We start from the raw sequence: 18,437 nt of genomic DNA on the forward strand, positions 1-18,437 counted from the left end.
GATGAGAGGAGATCTTATCGAAACGTATAAGATTATTAAGGGGTTGGACACGTTAGAGGCAGGAAACATGTTCCCAATGTTGGGGGGAGTCCAGAACCAGGGGCCACAGTTTAAGAATAAGGGGTAGGCCATTTAGAACTGAGATGAGGAAAAACTTTTTCAGTCAGAGAGTTGTGAATCTGTGGAATTCACTGCCTCAGAAGGCAGTGGAGGCCAAGTCTCTGGATGCTTTCAAGAGAGAGCTAGATAGAGCTCTTAAGGATAGCGGAGTCAGGGGGTATGGGGAGAAGGCAGGAACGGGGTACTGATTGAGAATGATCAGCCATGATCACATTGAATGGTGGTGCTGGCTCGAAGGGCCGAATGGCCTCCTCCTGCACCTATTGTCTATAATACCGCTGCATTACTGTGCTGCCCCCAATTCTTTTTTAAAAAACCTTAGCCAAAGATCTAGCGTGATGAACAAGCTTGAAAATAATTGCAGAGTTTTTTTTAAATTTAAGGTGCGGTGAAGTTTTGAGCACTGCAATGAGTTTCTGTGCTGTCAAGTGTACCTGACTTTATATTATCAGGAAGTGGTTGCTTTTGGATCAAGACCCTGTGAGGTGGCTTTCAGTCTATTCAGTGGGTTAAGCTCAAACATTGAGGCACAGTCTTTTACTGAGATGCCATCTGATGATTATGCAAAAACACTTCTTAATTTCTATGTAATTCCAGCTCTTGGCTACATTTGGCATTTTGGAAAATAAAGATTGAAAGATTATTAATTACTTCGTCCACAAGGCGATGGATATTTTTGCACCTCGTCACCAAGGGATTTTGTGCGGGACAGCATTTGCGCGGAGTCAAATTAAAATCTTAGCAATGATTTACTTCTCAGTCTTCCAACCCTCCAAGATTTTTTATATTCTTCCAATTTGAACATCTTGCTCACTGCAAATTTTTCTCACCACCAGCCCAGCTTCCACCACTCCCCGATCTCCCGCCTTCCCAACCTCTCCCACCACCCTCCCCCACCCTATCCCACAGTTTACCAGGCCCCACACTTTGGAATCTCTCCTTAAATTTCTGTTCTGAACTTTCTTCCTCTTGAGACCCAACTTCTAATTTGAGACTTGGCTGAATGTTTGACGATCAGCCCAAATTTCTCTCATTATATCTTGATGTCAAATTGTGTTTGATATCATTCTTTCGCAAGACCTTTGGACTTTTGAATGTGTTAAATACTCAAGAGACAAGAGAGAGTCAACAGTGTTTATTGTCAAATGTCCCAGATAGAACAATGAAACTCTTAATTGCAGCCATTAATTACTTGAAGCCAAAACTCCAATATAAACTGGATCTCTGGATAGTCCTCTGGAGCTTGGGTGCTGCAGAAATGCTTGCATTATTTAAATGGAGCACAAGCATAATGGTGCACCAGTTAGTATTGCATAAACTAACCCTATTTGCAAAGCATTTTAGCTGTTAACCACAACACCATTGTCTTGCCAGGTATGCACACGGTTTGGGTGTTCTCACCTATCTCTTCAAGGCTGTTTTGTACAGGTTTTAACACCTTCAAGATTCATCAAGTAAGATATCAATCTCTCTAACACACTCCCTGTCTTTTTCACACAAGCCCTCACTCGCTCATACACTCTCCCTCTCATGCTCTCACCCTCTCTCCCCCACTCCCTCCCTCTCACCCTCTCTCCCTCTCACCCTACCACACTCTCCCCCTCTCTCCCTCTCACGCTCTCCCCACTCTCCCCCTCTCTCCCTCTCCCTCTCTCCCCCTCCCCCTCACGCTCTCTCCCTCTCATGCTCTCACCCTCTCTCCCTCTCTCCCTCTCACCCTCTCTCCCTCTCACCCTCTCACCCTCTCATGCTCTCACGCTCTCTCCCTCTCACGCTCTCCCCGCTCTCATGCTCTCTCCTTCTCACGCTCTCTCCCTCTCACACTCTCCCCCTCTCTCCCTCTCCCTCTCCCCCTCTCTCCCTCTCATGCTCTCACCCTCTCTCCCTCTCACCCTCTCTCCCTCTCTCCCTCTCATGCTCTCACCCTATCACCCTCTCACACACTCTCCCCTCTCTCCCTCTCACACTCTCTCCCGCTCTCCCCCTCTCTCCCTCTCACACTCCCCCTCTCACACTCCCTCCCTCTCACACTCCCCCTCTCACGCTCTACCTCTCACGCTCTCTCTGTCTCAAACTCTCTCCCTCTCACAGTCTAACACATTCTGTCTATAACCAGGATATTGAGGGCATTTGCAGTAGGTTCTGTGCGAATGCTTTCCCACTCGCCCATGCAGTCAGCGTGTGAAAGAGAACGCTTACCCAGTACTGGGAAGAATCGCTGTGCTGCCTCGGGGGATGCGGGAGTGTTGGGCTCGGAGAGCAGGTGCCGATCGGATTCGGACAGAATCCGACCACTGATGGGCGGTGGTCTAGGTTTCACTTCCGAATTGTGCGTCGAGATTTCCTCAAATACTGGATTCTCCACTCCTACGATCTCGCTGTTAAAAGTAAAAACCAACATGGCTCAGCGTATAGAAACAAGGAACTGCAGGTGCTGGTTTACATGAAAGGATACAAAGTGCTGGAGTAACTCAGTGAGTCAAGCAACATCTCTGGAGAACATGGATAGGTGACGTTTTGGATTGGGACCCTTCTTCAGACCTTCCTGCAAGGTGCCAATGGGTATCCATCTATCAGCAAGTGAGCTTTGCTGGCTCGACCAGCATTTATTGTCCATCCTTGATTGCCCTCTAGAAGATGGGAGTGAACTACCTTCTTGCACCCCTGAAGTCCTTCTGTTGAATGTATTCCATCAATGCTACTGGATATGGTGTTTCAGAATTTAGAGCAGGCAATGATAAAACAATAACAACATAGTCATGATTCAGGATAGTGTGTGCCCGTCATAGGTTCTATAGATGGCAATGGGATGCTTCATTTGATGAGAAATGGTCAAGGGGTTTGAATATTGTGCAATCAACAGTGGGTATCCCCTCTATTGTCCTTACAATGGATTGGAAAGACCATCAATGAAGCTGCCAACAATGATTTGATCGAGGACGCTGCCCAGGGGACCTCCTGCAGTGAAGCCCTCGGCTTGGGAAGGTCGATGTCCAACAGCCACCAACATCTACCTTTGTGCGAGCTATGACTCCAACCACTGGAGATTTTTCCTTTGATACCCATTGACCAGTAGGGCCCTTTGACGCCACACCTGGTCAAATGCTGCCTTGATGTCAAGGGCAGTCACTCTCACCTCACCTCACCTGTGCAACGTAGCTCTGGCCCATGTTTGGATCCAAGGCCTTGGCCCTGACGTCACGTATTCTGATAAAACTCAAACTAGGTTTCAGTCTGAAGAAGGGTTCCGACCGGAAATGTCACCTATTCCGTTTCTCCGGAGATGCTGCCTGACCCACTGAGTGACTCCAGCATCCTGTGTCTATCTAGAATTCAGTGCACTGTTTATTGGAATGGAATGGTCAAAAGCAACATCAACATCGCTTTGTTGATGTTTGAGAATGATTGAGTTTAGCTGCTTGGATTTGTCCGGCTCTCACTGTAGAGGATATGCTGGGTCATTTTCTGCATGGCTGGGTAGATGCTGGTTTTGTTGCCGTTCTGGAACAATCTAGTTAAAGGTGGCACTAGTGTAGGAGTGCTGGTCTTCAATATTAGACCTGGGATACAACCTGGTCCCATTGTGTATCCAGTGCTCACAGCTGTTTCCCCATATCACATGGAGTGAATCAAAATGGTTAAGGAGTGGCGTACGTGCTAGTGAAGATATTGGAGAGATATGATAGCAAATCATATGTAGGGGTGTTTAGTTTAGTTTAGAGATGCAGCGTGGAAACAGGCCCTTCGGCCCACCGGGTCCGCGCCGCCCAGCGATCCCCGCACACTAACACTATCCTACACCCACCAGGGACAATTTTTACATTTGCCCAGCCAATTAACCTACAAGCCTGTACGTCTTTGGAGTGTGGGAGGAAACCGAAGATCTCGGAGAAAACCCACGCAGGTCACGGGGAGAACGTACAAACTCCGTACAGACGGCGCCCGTAGTCGGGATTGAACCCGGGTCTCCGGCGCTGCATTCGCTGTAAGGCAGCAACTCTACCGCTGCGCCACCGTGGCCGCCCAACGTGGCCAGCGTGTTGTGCAGCTCCACACTGCGACTGCCCAAATATCACTGTGCCTCCAGAGTGACTGGAGAGAAACACGAACCTGAGGGTTCATCATCTCTTTGTGTTCACCCTTCCACCACCTGAGCCCCTCCCCAGCCCTACCACCGCCCCCTAGTCTGTGCCCAATGAGGATCTGCATGATTTCCAGTTCCACAATCTATCCGCACACCTGGATGATCTGGCAAAGAAAAGGGGAACACCCCCAAGAGCTTAAAAACTTGTAACAGTCGGGGAGCTTACCTGTCCATTCGGACAAGCTCGTGGGATCCTGCAATTAAAAAACATGAGGTGAGATAAAGCCAAACATTTCAAATGAAGATTTCAATAGAAATGACCCAGACAATGTCGAACATTTAATGTTTACATTGCATCTAAGTTCATAAGTTATAGGAGCAGAATTAGGCCATTCGGCCCATCAAATCTACTCTGCCTATCAATCATAGCTGATCCATCTTTCCCTCTCAACCCCCTTCTCCTGCCTTCTCCCTCCCCATCACCCCTGACAACCGTACTAATGAAGAATCTATCAATCTTCACCTTCAAAATATCCATTGACTTGGCTTCCACAGCTGCCTGTGGCAAGCTCTGCATAACAGTGGCTCATTGGACATAGTGGCTCCACACAAAGCCTTCTTGCATCCATCTCTATCTAACACAGCCTTCCACAAGTCTCCTTGATGGGATTGGCAGGCATCCCCCTTGTTGTGCTTCACCTGGTTAAAGGTTTGTTTCCAGAGGGAAGTTTGGCGGTATGTTTTTTAATTCGTGTCATCACACAACTGTTTGCCAACAGCGAGCAAGTTTTAGTGCCACGTGGTTGGTCTCTGCAAGATCCTTCACAGTGCGTGGTGTCATGCAGCACGTCACAGCTCAGGAGATGTTCCATAGTCTGGAGGCCCCGTCCACACTCGCAGTCTGCCGCATCTTCAGTAGATTCCCACTTCAGCACGTTCGATTTGCTCCTCCCCACGCCTGTCCGCAGTCTGTTGAGACAGCGCCAGGTTATCCACGGTTGGTCGGAACCTGGTGGGAGTTTCTCAGAGGGAAACTCTGTATCCATCGCTTTGGTGGTGTGGATGCCGATGCTTACTCTGTGCCAACTTGGCTGCATCACAGAGTGGTGTGCAGGACTAGGAAAGTGCTGTACCATGCCTGATTATGATCAGCAGTAGCTGAAACCTCAGAAAATTTTGTCAAACCCTGTTTTAATCTGGTGGGGATATCACCTACTAAATTATGCTGATCATGTTAGACTTTCTCTGACTATCAAACCACAAGCCCCAAGTGTTTTGACTTTAAGTTGACAGAAAACCAATTTGCTGCCTGCAGAGTGAGTTTTGCTCCATGTCTGTGCCCGAGGGCATCAGAAAGAGCCTCATGAGATGCCCACTGACTCTGTGAGTCATGTCGCTCTTTCTGATGGCACGTGTTGCAACCAAGAAGGAGATCTCAGGATTCCTCTGTGAGTCAGCTCCCCCCTGTTCAATAACGTCGTGCTTGCTACTCAACAATTTCCTACCTGGTCTCCATAATCTTTGGTGACACAATCATAAAACATCTGGCATCCTGAGATCTGCTTCTTGGTTGCATTTGCAACAATTTGGAGCAGCAAGTTACAAAGTCATTGAACCAGCTCAGTCCGAAACAGTACAATTGTCAACCTGAAGCCGTGCCCCTCGTTCGACATTCTCCAGGTTGAGGAGGCAGTCACTTTGCATCACCCTGTTAATCCTTTCAAGGTTTGTTTTATTCAGATTACTTGATTTTCTTGTCCCCGCCATTGGGTTTGATCCCAATCGACTTGATCTCTCCTTAGTCCTCTTCCCAAATATCAGAGGTAATGCAGGTGACGATGCATGAGATTAGTTTAGTGTTTCGTTTGGAGATACAGCGTAGAAACAGGCCCTTTGCTCCGTGGAGTCGGCGCCAAACAAACGTCACCCGTTCACTAGTTCTATCGTACACTCTGGGGACAGTTTACAGAAGCCAATTCACCTACAAATCTGCACGTCTTTGGAACGTGAGAGAAAACTGGAGCACCCGAAGGAAACCCAGGAAGTCACAGGGAGAGCGTACAAACTCTGCACAGACAGGACCCGTAGTCAGGATCGAACCCAGGTCTCTGGCGCTGTAAGGAGCATGTAAGAGGTTTGTTTCTGCTGGGACATTATGGAGCGTTGTGCAGGAGTAGGAAAGTGCTGTATGATGCCTGATTATCATCAGCAGTAATAAAAACCTCTGAAAATCTTTTGTTACTGTAAGATTTTGTGGAGCAAGCTTGGTAGTGGATCAGTTATTGCAGGACAATCTGGGAATGGGTAGAGCACTGCTGGTGAGTCTGGCAGTGCAGGTTTCATTGCAGGGTAAGTCTGGTCATGCTTGAATTATTGATGGGCAGGTCTGGTCATATGCAAGACTTTAGGGTGCATGGTTGGTCATGAATAAACCATTGCAGAGTGAGTGTGAGAATGCTTCCCCATTACGAGGTGGGTGTGAGAGTGGCTCGGTCATGGTCGAGTATGTGAGGAAGTATTAGCCACTGCAGCCTGCATCTGGAAGTCATTGCAAGCTGCATCTGCAAGTATCATGAATACTCTGGGGTGCATCTGGATGTGCATCAGTCACTGCACAACATGACACGGTGAGCGTGCAAGTCAATGCAGGGCGGGTCTGTTGGGCCATCTGATTGCTGCAGGTTACCACCGAGAGAATATAATTAATGCAAAAAGGCCTCTGTACAAGTGTGGAGGTTGATGTATCCAGGAACAATTATTTCATTTGATTATTTTGTTTTGCAGTGTGACTTTTTTTTAAAAATTGGTGCCATTTGGAAATGGTGTGAATGTTGTACATTAGCCCAAAGCAGTACAATTCTGAGCTCCGCAATTCCAAAGCCTTGCCAACTAGATGCGTGAGTAAGAAGGAACTGCAGATGCTGGTTTACACCGAAGATAGACTCAAAATGCTGGAGTAACTCAGCGGGACGTGCAGCATCTCTGGAGAGGGGTGGGTGACGTTTTGGGCCGAGACTTTTCTTACAGTCTGAAAAAGCATGTCGACCAGAAACGTCATAGAAACATAGAAAATAGGTGCAGGAGTAGGCCATTCGGCCCTTCGAGCCTGCACCGCCATTCAATATGATCATGGCTGATCATCCAGCTCAGTAACCTGTACCTGCCTTCTCTCCATACCCCCTGATCCCTTTAGCCACAAGGGCCACATCTAACTCCCGCTTTCCTTCTCTCCGGAGATGCTGCCTGCCGAGTTACTCCAGCGTTTTGTGTCTAACTAGATGCTCGAGTTGATCTGTTACTTACTTCTGGTAACCGCCTCCTGCCTCTGTTTGTATATGAGCAGTAGAATCAAGGGGAGGGACAGGATGGTGATTACACATCCCGTGGTGGCCAACGCGATAGCTGTGGTGGCTGTGGTAGTAATCAAAATCCAAGTGATTATTCAGTGTGCTTTCCAATGTCAGATACCAGTACTGTATGGAACTAAGATACACAAGTACAACATTGTAGAATGAAGCAGCCCTTCACCCATTTTGGTCCTCATTGCTCAGTAAATATTTCCATTTCAATACTTATATAGAAGATAGACACAAAAAACTGGAATAACTCAGCGGGTCAGACAGCATCTCTAGAAAAAGGAATAGGTGAGGTTTTGGGTCGAGACCCTTCCCCAGTCTGAAATATCACCGATTCCTTTTCTCCAGAGATGCTGCCTGTCCCGCTGAGTAACTCCATCTTTTTGTGTCTATCTTTGGTTTAAACCAGCATCTGCAGTTCCTTCTACAAACTCAATAACTTTCTTTGGAAGTTACTAATACTTGTAATCACATTAACAAGCTAGATACTTGTTCACAACATACACCGTTGTTCTGAAAAGCCAGATTAAAGAGGTCTCCTCTGACGTGCTTCTTTGGGGTGGATTTTTACCATGTGTTGGTTTGCCAATAGTGAATTCATCCAAAACACTGGAGACACAAGAAACTGCAGATGCTGGAATCTTGAGTAAACCGCAAAGTGGTGTGGAAGAACTCAGTGGGTCAGGCAGCATCTGTGGTGGGAATGGACAGACATTCCCTGTTTGAAGAGGGGTCCCGACCCAAAACGTCGTCTGTTTGTTCCCTCCACAGATGCTGCCTGACACACTGAATCCCTCCAGCACTTTGTGTTTGGCTAATCCTAGAGTCTAAAATGCATTATAATGCATGCAGCAGTCATCGTGTAGAATGGACAATAGTGTGGTACCAGTTACACAGCGAGCAATATAACCTGTTGTAATCAAGGAGTGCACGTCAAGTATCCTTGTTTATTGCATTAATTTGTCTGCTTTATTGAGTCCTTCCAAAGACACAGTAATTTGCCCTCAAACACTGGCATTAAATGCTTGGTCGCACAGCAAATGTGCGTGGTACTCTGCTTCGAGATTCAATTCTATTGACTTCGTTGACAATGGCTTTTAGAATCAGAGCACAATGTGCAAATGTCACTATATCAGGTGGTAGTGACTGCAAACAATTATCTACTCCATGAGTTGACGTGGGTAGGCTTTTCCCTTTGAGAGTGGGGAAGATTCCAACAAGGGGACATAGCTTCAGAATTGAGGGACAAAAGTTTAGGGGTAACATGAGGGGTAACTTCTTTACTCAGAGGGTGGTGGCTGTATGGAATGGGCTTCCGGTGGTAGTGGTGGAGGCTGGCTCGATTTTATTATTTAAGAGTAAATTGGATAAGTATATGGATAAGAGGGGATTAGAGGGTTATGGTCTGAGTGCAGGTAGATGAGACTAGGTCAGGGAGAGTGGCTGGTAGGGCCGGACAAGCCTGTTTCCATGCTGTAGTTGTTATATGGTTATAGTTCCCACACCAAGGTGTAGGACAATAAAGAACCTGTCAACTTGGGTACCGCTGATGGAGGACCCGGTGTGGGGAGACCGCCATGAGGGACGGTGGGAGAACAAAAGGGGACCCACTTTGGTTTTAGAATCCTCTGCCCAGGGGATAAGTTTATTTATTTGTTTGTTCGTTCCGGTTAAGGCGCCGTGCACACGACAGCCAGCCAACAGTCACTTGACCTTTTCTTTTTTTTGCACTTTTAATTTCAGGTTTTGTTTTGGTTTTTTGTGCACCTTGTGTGTTGTGACTGTTGGCAAACCATTTTCCCTCTGGGGATGAATGAAGTTTTATCGTATCGTATCGCAAATATACTTCAGCTTCAGTGCAAGAACTGAAAACCTGTATCTGAGGTTGATTGCCTGATCATCGGCATGTGAGTGAACTTGTCCAAAATGTGCAGGACTAATGAGGTTTCCCGCTCGTCATTGGCTGTACTAACAGCAGCCTTGCTCGATGGAGAGGGTGTGGGGCCAGAAGCTCGTCGAGGGGTGCAGTCGTTCCAGGTTGGTTGATTTCATGAGGTCATAAGTGGTAGGAGCAGAATTGGGCCATTCGGCCCATCAAGTCTACTCCGCCATTCAATCCATGGCTGGTCTACCTCTCCCTCCGAAACCCATTCTCCTGCCTTCTCCCCATAACCCCTGACACCCAGGGGCTTGACCTGAGATTGTAGCAGGTCATGCCAAGAGCTTTCACAGCGTTGCTGAGAATTGGCTCAGTGTTCTCCTTGGTCCGAGAAGCATAATAAGAGATTGGATGGAGGAGTTTAAAATTAAGATGGATTTAATCAAGGACACTAAAGAGAAATCTTGACCCAAAAGTTGATAATGCACACATATTTAAGAAAAACCTTACTTCATGCAGTCCACTGCCCACTGGTCTGGTGGAAGTAACGTTCAAAATGGGAGGTTACTTTCAACCACTAAGGTTGAAGTTGCATGGTAATGGGGAAAGAATGGGGTTTCGGGAATAACTAGAAACAGGTAATAGAAACTCAGTGGATTGAATGGCATTTTTTACAGGGTTGTCCTGCAGATTTGGGTGAACAAGCTGACAGCACGGTTTTCATAGTGTGTGTGTGTGTGTGTGAGTGTGTTTGGTGGGAGTGAGGAGAAGGTTGTGGATCAAGGTTTCCTCAGCAGGCACATGGGCCTTTATCTCATGTTCCTGGATGCTCTCAACAATGGTCAGAGTGTTGTTCTCTAGAAGTGAAGGTGTAGGGTGAAGGGAACATTCCCAGCTGGCCACACGTGGAATAAACTAAGCAACCATCTATCTGGCTGGACACATGTGGACTGAAGTTACAAAGTGCAACGTGGCGGTTGGTGTTAGAGATACAGAGAGGCCATGAGGATTTGTTTCTTCCAAATGTACGGAGCGACATCTTACCTTCTGAGTCTGATTCTCCTTTCACGTCATGAACAGTACACTTTCGATTAGAGGCCTGAGTGCCGTTTGCTGCAAAATATGAAGATATTTGGATTAAGCCGTGATCTGTTCGTGTTTCACTGTCATTGCCAGGCTGTGGTCCCTTCTGAGAGAAAATAATAACAAACTGGGGAGATTCCAATGGCCGATCCCAGGCTTTGTTCTACCCAACCGACCACACAGGTGTTTTGCATTTATTGCATATATGTTTTTACGCACCGTCAGGATTGGCTATTTTTTAATTTTGTTGTACTCGTTGCAATGACAATAAATGAATATTATTATTATTATTATTATTATTATTATTATTATTATTATTATTATTATTATTTATTATTATTATTATTATTATTATTATTATTATTATTATTATTATTATATTATTATTATAACAGGAAGCTCATTCATGTACGTTCTGTGAAGTCATTTTCTTCATATCTGTCCTGAGGTTTCCTTTCACTCACATAATTTGAAAGGTTTGTATTTATGTCATATCATCCACTATCTCCAGTGATACGCAAAGCGGCTACCTCTGCTCTTGAAATGCAGCAGATCGTATGTACACAGTGGGATCCCATTGAGAACATGCATCAGGGATGATCAGAAGACTTGAGACTTAAAGATAAAGATGGATCTCTTGTGTTTCGACAGTACCAAAGGAGTGCTGCACTATCAGTGGTACCATCAGCGGTCACGGTGGCACAGCGGTAGAGCTGCTGCCTTACAGCGAATGCAGCGCCGGAGACCCGGGTTCGATCCTGACTCCGGGCGCTGTCTGTACGGAGTTTGTACGTTCTCCCCGTGACCTGCGTGAGTTTTCTCCGAGATCTTCGGTTTCCTCCCACACTCCAAAGACGTACAGGTTTGTAGGTCAATTGGCTTGGTAAATGTAAAATGTGTCCCTCGTGGGTGTTGGATGGTGTTAATGTGCGGGGATCGCTGGTCGACGCGGACCCGTTGGGCCGAAGGACCTGTATAACTGTTTCCGCGCTGTATAAACTAAACTAAACTATATAAGGAAGCAGTACGAAACCAAAGTTCTGTCCACAGTTTCAACTGGATTTAAAGACCACTTGGATCGATTTAATTGAGGGGTGGACATTTCCCACATTGCCTAGGCCAATGATTATCCTTCAATCATTGTCGCTACAAACAGATTATTGGGCATTCTCCAGTTTCCATTTGTCAGAACTTTGCAGAAATTAGCCACCAGGGCTTTACATTATGTGTAGGAAGGAACTGCAGTTGCTGGTTTACATCGAAGATAGAAATAAAAAGCTGGAGTAACTCAGCGGGTCAGACAGCATCTCAGCATCATCAGTCTGAAGAAGGGTCTCATAGAAACATAGAAAATAGGTGCAGGAGTAGGCCATTCGGCCCTTCGAGCCTGCACCGCCATTCAATATGATCATGGCTGATCATCCAACTCAGTATCCCGTACCTGCCTTCTCTCCATACCCCCTGATCCCTTTAGCCACAAGGGCCACATCTAACTCCCTCTTAAATATAGCCAATAAACTGGCCTCAACTACCTTCTGTGGCAGAGAATTCCACAGATTCACCACTCTCTGTGTGAAAAAAAACGTTCTCATCTCGGTCCTAAAAGACTTCCCCCTTATCCTTAAACTGTGACCCCTTGTTCTGGACTTCCCCAACATCGGGAACAATCTTCCTGCATCTAGCCTGTCCAACCCCTTAAGAATTTTGTAAGTTTCTATAAGATCCCCCCTCAATCTTCTAAATTCCAGTGAGTACAAGCCCAATCGACCCATTCTTTCATCATATGTCAGTCCCGCCATCCCGGGAATTAACCTGGTCAACCTACGCTGCACTCCCTCGATAACAAGAATGTCCTTCCTCAAATTAGGAGACCAAAACTGCACACGATACTCCAGGTGCGGTCTCACGAGGGCCCTGTACAACTGCAGTAGGACCTGCTTGCTCCTACATGCAAATCCTCTCACTCTGAAGGCCAACGTGCCATTTGCTTTCTTCACTGCCTGCTGTACCTGCATGCTGTAGAAATATGTTGGAGTATTCAAAGACATACGGAAAACTGTACGCAATACTCCAAGTGTGGTCTCACCAATGCCCTGTACAACTGCAGCAGAACCTCCCTGCTCCTATATTCAAATCCCCTCGCTATGAATGCCAACATACCATTCGCTTTCTTCACTGCCTGCTGCACCTGCATGCCTACTTTCAATGACTGGTGTACCACGACATACAGGTCTCGTTGCATCTCCCCTTCTCCTAATCGGCCACCATTCAGATAATAGTCTGCTTTCCTGTTCTTGCCACCAAAGTGGATAACCTCACATTTATCCACATTACACTGCATCTGCCATGCATTTGCCCACTCACCTAACCTATCCAAGTCACGTTGCAGCCTCCTAGCATCCTCCTCACAGCTAACATTGCCCCCCAGCTTCGTGTCATCCGCAAACTTGGAGATGTTGCATTCAATTCCCTCGTCCAAATCATTAATATATATTGTAAATAGCTGGGGTCCCAGCACTGAGCCTTGCAGTACCCTACTAGTCACTGCCTGCCATTCTGAAATCGACCAGTCTCGACCTGAAACGTCACCTATTCCTTTTCTCCAGAGCTGCTGTCCAACCCACTGAGTTACTCCAGCTTTTTGTGTTTACCTTAAATCATTACATTAGTTTAGTTTATTGTCACGTGTACCAATGTACAGAAAAGCTTTTTTGGTGCGTGCTATCTAGTCAATGGAAAGACTATACATGATTACAATCAAGCCGTACTGTGTGCAGTTTTGGTCTCCAAATTTGAGGAAGGATATTCTTGCTATGGAGGGCGTGCAGCGTAGGTTCACTAGGTTAATTCCCGGAATGGCGGGACTGTCGTATGTTGAAAGGCTGGAGCAATTAGGCTTGTATACACTGGAATTTAGAAGGATGAGGGGGGATCTTATTGAAACATATAAGATAATTAGGGGATTGGACACATTAGAGGCAGGAAACATGTTCCCAATGTTGGGGGAGTCCAGAACAAGGGGCCACAGTTTAAGAATAAGGGGTAGGCTATTTAGAACGGAGATGAGGAAGAACTTTTTCAGTCAGAGAGTGGTGAAGGTGTGGAATTCTCTGCCTCAGAAGGCAGTGGAGGCCAGTTCGTTGGATGCTTTCAAGAGAGAGCTGGATAGAGCTCTTAAGGATAGCGGAGTGAGGGGGTATGGGGAGAAGGCAGGAACGGGGTACTGATTGAGAGTGATCAGCCATGATCGCATTGAATGGCGGTGCTGGCTCGAAGGGCTGAATGGCCTACTCCTGCACCTATTGTCTATTGTCTATTGTCCAAACTGTATAGAGACAGGATAAAGGGAATAATGTTTAGTGCAAGGTAGTGATAGGATGGTTAGTGATAGGATGGTTAATTTCCCTGATAACAACGGAAGAAACTGCCCCTGAATTTGGATAATGGAGTACCATCATCACAGTGACTCCATTTGAGAGGTACCTTGCTGGTTGTAACCTGTTGTGAATGGTCTTGAGCTAGAACAGCTATTGTAGAAATGCTCATTTTTATATTTTGCTAGCTAGAAAGAGCAGCCAGGCAACCTATTTCACGGCTGTTCGTTGAATATTGCTGAAGAATCTGGGCTAGACTTGAAATGTCATGTACTTTTGTCTAATAGTTTTCTGGGCTTTTTTTTTTCATGTTTCTTTAATGTGCATATTATGCCCCTGCGGCCTGTTTTCAAGGGACAAAGGACCTCTTCCTCAAAGCCAGGCTGCCAGCCTGCTTCAGCCTCGTGGTCCTCTTTGCAGCTGAGGCTGGTTTGAACAAAGTTAGGTACTGTCATGGGTTTCAGAAACTGTGATCGTCCAATTGGCGTAGGGATGACTTGCAATAGTTGTTACTTGCGGAGATGGATGTGTTTCTTTGAATTCCCCAGTCCAAGACAAAAATTAGACAACGGCTGATACTTTTGTCAGAGGATGGAGGAACATTCTCTCTTCTACCTATAACTGAACTAGCTTTAGCTGTCTGACGGATCTGAAGAAGGGGCTCGACCCGAAACGTCACCTTCTCTCCTTCCTTCTCTCCAGAGATGCTGCCTGTCCCGCTGAGTTACTCCAGCATTTTGTGTCAATCTTCGGTTGAAACCGGCATCTGCAGTTCCTTCCTACACATAACTTTAGCTGTACTTTTACCACTGCCAACAATGTGGACAAAGTGTTGCCAAAGATTAATGGAATGTGTCTGAGATGTGCTGACAATGCTCTGGAGTGAATGAGAAGTGGAAATAATTACCATCTACTTAAATAAAAGTGTTGGAGACAACAATGCGACTGAAACCAATAAATCACAGTGACATCGTGACCACAACGCCATGAAGGTTGGGTTTTGAAGGAGGTGAATATGGAGAGGGATGTGATGGGTGATGCCTTGCAAACTTCCACGGTTCCTGCAAATGTGAGCCCACTGTTTCATAAATGTGCAGGATAAAACATGGGGAACCATGCTTTATCTGACATCACTGGTGGGAAATGCGTTAGAATCTATTATTGAGGAGGTGACCTTTGAAAATGTTGGGATTGGACAGAGCCCGATATGGATTTACAAAGGGGAAATCGTGTTTCTTGAGATTCGAACCAGCAGAACAGATAAGTGCTGAATTTGGACTTTCGAAAAGACCTTCAATAGAGCTTAACAGACAAAAAACAAGATGCCATCTTTCCAAGTGTGGACTGAGAATTGGTTAACGACAGAAAACGGATTTGGAATAAACATGTCATTTTTGAGTTGGGATTGAAGCATGGGGCCCAGCTTTTCACAATCCATTATTTGAATGCAAGGACCAAGTATAATATACCCAAGCTTACTGATAATGCCAACCGAGTTGGGATTGATTTGTGAGGATCATATGGGGAGGCTTTTGGAGATATAGACAGGTTAAGTAAATGGGCAATTATGTAACAAATGGAATAACATGTGAGGTCATTGACTTTGATAGACCATTTAGAAATGGAATATCTTTTAAATCATAGAAGATTAAAGGGTGTTGGTATTCAATGGGATCTGGGTATTCTTGTGTATGAATCACTGAGTTAGTTTGTGGATACAAGGAGCATTTAGGAAATATGTATTCTTTAATGTAAAAGCATTTGAGTACAAGTGTAACAACTGTTTGCTGCGATTATATTGGACAATGGTATTATTTTGTCATTTTTATAGACAAAATAGATCTATAAAACTATCATTTTATAGATCTCCCTACCTAATCAAGGATAGAGAGAGCATAATAAAAGTTTGCCAGTTGATTCTTGATTTGCACAATTTAACCTGTAGAAAGGTGATAAGCTGATTGGCCCCTACACTCTTTACAATCTTTATGATCTCATTGAAAAGTAGTGTAAGAAAATAACTGCAGATGCTGGTACAAATCGAAGGTATTTATTTCACAAAATGCTGGAATAACTCAGCAGGTCAGGCAGCATCTCAGGAGAGAAGGAATGGGTGACGTTTCGGGTCGAGACCCTTCTTCAGACTGAAGAAGTTACTCCAGCATTTTGTGAAATAAATACCTTCATTGAAAAGTACAATATTTTTACAAGGCTCGACAGAGAAATGGTGCATTCCTCTGGGCTGATTAGAACTAAAGTCACCGGCACAAAATAGGAGACCACATTTCAGGAGATGAGAGGAAATGCCTTTATCCCGGCTGCAGTTATTCTTCACAATTGTCACAATGTATTCCATATTTTCCAAGAGGGATGTGGGAATGTATTTAAGACAGAGATCAATAGATGTTTGGCTATCAGGGGGAATCGAGAGATATCTGGTTAGTTCCGGAGAGTGATGCTGAGCTAAATGATCAACCATGAACTCATGGAATGGCTGAGCATGTGTCAAGAGGATTAATGGTCGCCAATGTGCTTCAATGGTTTGTACACTTGTGTCGTCCTTAAGTTGCCGAATGTACAGCAAGCACAACCTCACTAAGTCTTGTCCAAATTGTGCCGTCTCTGCCTGTGGAGACAGGTTTCTGCACAACCACAACACTGCCAATGGGTTCACGGTGTATGCACCAGCTGTCTGCAACGTTTCCTGCAACGCTGTTTACAAGTGCAAAGGAACCGTTGCATTTTTTTGAAACATTGGTTTTGCAACAGGATTTTATGTTTGCCATCTTTAGGATGGGCACCCATATTAATTCTTACAAATGCTTTCACCCATTCACAATATCTATATTGTGCATTTATCTTTGGATAATAATCTGGTGTGTGGGGGAGAGATCCGCCAAGCAGGTCCCCCTGTTGGCACTGCAATACCTTATACATTTGAACTGGATAGAGCTCTTAAGGATAGCGGAGTCATGGGGTATGGGGAGAAGGCAGGAACGGGGTACTGATTGAGAATGATCAGCCATGATCACATTGAATGGCGGTGCTGGCTCGAAGGGCCGAATGGCCTCCTCCTGCACCTATTGTCTATTGTCTACATTGTGATTCCCTTCTGCAGTAAATATTAACACCACGTTTACAAGAACTGTAAGATGGCAGAGATATACTATTGTGGTTAATTAATCCCTTGTGCCAATGCGTGATACGTGATTTGGTTCAACGGTGACATGACGAGACAAAAGAGATCCATTTCAATAAGAACCTCTGTCCGAACTTCAGTAAGTCCCAGCTTAGTGTATAGTTTGGGGTGGCACAGTGGTGCAGTGATAGAGTTTTAGATTTAGATTTAGAGATACAGCGCAGAAACAGGCCCTTCGGCCCACCGGGTCCGTGGCGTCCAGCGATCCCCGCACACCAACACCCACTAGGGACAATTTTTTTACATTTGCCTAGCCAAATTAACCTACATACCTGTACGTCTTTGGAGTTGCTGCCTAACAACACCAGAGACCCGGGTTTGATCCTGACTACATGGAGTTTGTTGCCACCTCCTTCCAGGTATTGGGCAGTATTTGTGTGAAGACTGCCTCCTGGTATCAGGACAGAACCGTTTATTAGATTGTACCTGGTTAATCCTAGATTCATAATTTCATTTCTGCCTAGTGCCTTCCTTGTTTCCACAAGACCCGCGCGTACCATCTGAATTTCACCCCTGAGACACGTTAGCAATATTGTCAGATTGTGGATTGAGGAAGTAAACATGACCAAGCAGTCTGCCTTCCAGCTGAAATTAGGTGTGCAAACTAAAGTGTTGTTAACAGTGCCCAAATTACTGCTTTGAATTATCTTCAATCTCTGCGAATGGTCTAAGAGTCAGTTGTCCCGGAACACTTCAAATACTGCTTCAATCTATGAAGATATCAGCTGCCATCTCGTGGGATGTATAGGAGGGGCTGCCTCAGGAAGGCAGCTAATCTCATCAATGACCCACCCCCCCACGATCGACACTATCTCTCTCGCTGCTACCTTGCACTTATTTACATCGGCGAAACCAAGCGCAGGCTCGCCGATCGCTTCGCTGAACACCTGCGCTCGGTCCGCATTAACAAAACTGATCTCCCGGTGGCCGAGCACTTTAACTCTCCCTCCCATTCCCAGTCTGACCTTTCTGTCATGGGCCTCCTCCAGTGCCATAGTGAGGCCCACCGGAAATTGGAGGAACAGCACCTCATATTTCGCCTGGGCAGTTTGCAGCCCGGTGGTATGAACGTCGACTTCTCCAACTTTAGATAGCTCCTCTGTCCCTCCCTTCCCCTCCTCCTTCCCAGATCTCCCTCTATCTTCCTGTCTCCATCTATATCCTTCCTTTGTCCCGCCCCCCTGACATCAGTCTGAAGAAGGGTCTCGACCCGAAACGTCACCCATTCCTTCTCTCCCGAGATGCTGCCTGACCTGCTGAGTTACTCCAGCACTTTGTGAATAAACCTTCAGAAAGAAAGTGCAGTAGCCCGAGAACCGTTACCTCCAGTTCAAGAGCAGCT

General features: G+C 45.8%; 2 protein-coding genes across 2 annotated transcripts in view; one reads left to right on the top strand and one right to left on the bottom strand.

Annotated features, from left to right (window-relative positions):
* The window catches only part of cdh23 (cadherin-related 23), a 694,191-nt gene that overhangs the window by 551,410 nt on the left and 124,344 nt on the right, over window positions 1-18,437 (top strand). The gene's annotated exons all lie outside the window — the stretch shown is intronic.
* The window catches only part of vsir (V-set immunoregulatory receptor), a 55,400-nt gene that overhangs the window by 7,787 nt on the left and 29,176 nt on the right, over window positions 1-18,437 (bottom strand). Inside the window, exons 3-6 of the mRNA XM_078428660.1 lie at window positions 10,484-10,552; window positions 7,508-7,615; window positions 4,431-4,458; window positions 2,320-2,498 (exon numbers count right to left, since the gene is read on the bottom strand). Coding sequence (XP_078284786.1) covers window positions 2,320-2,498; window positions 4,431-4,458; window positions 7,508-7,615; window positions 10,484-10,552 — 384 coding nt within the window. The remainder of the gene's footprint in view (window positions 1-2,319; window positions 2,499-4,430; window positions 4,459-7,507; window positions 7,616-10,483; window positions 10,553-18,437) is intronic.

This window comes from Rhinoraja longicauda, chromosome 35, assembly GCF_053455715.1.
Source record: "Rhinoraja longicauda isolate Sanriku21f chromosome 35, sRhiLon1.1, whole genome shotgun sequence".
In the NCBI taxonomy this organism is placed as follows: Eukaryota; Metazoa; Chordata; class Chondrichthyes; order Rajiformes; family Arhynchobatidae; genus Rhinoraja; species Rhinoraja longicauda.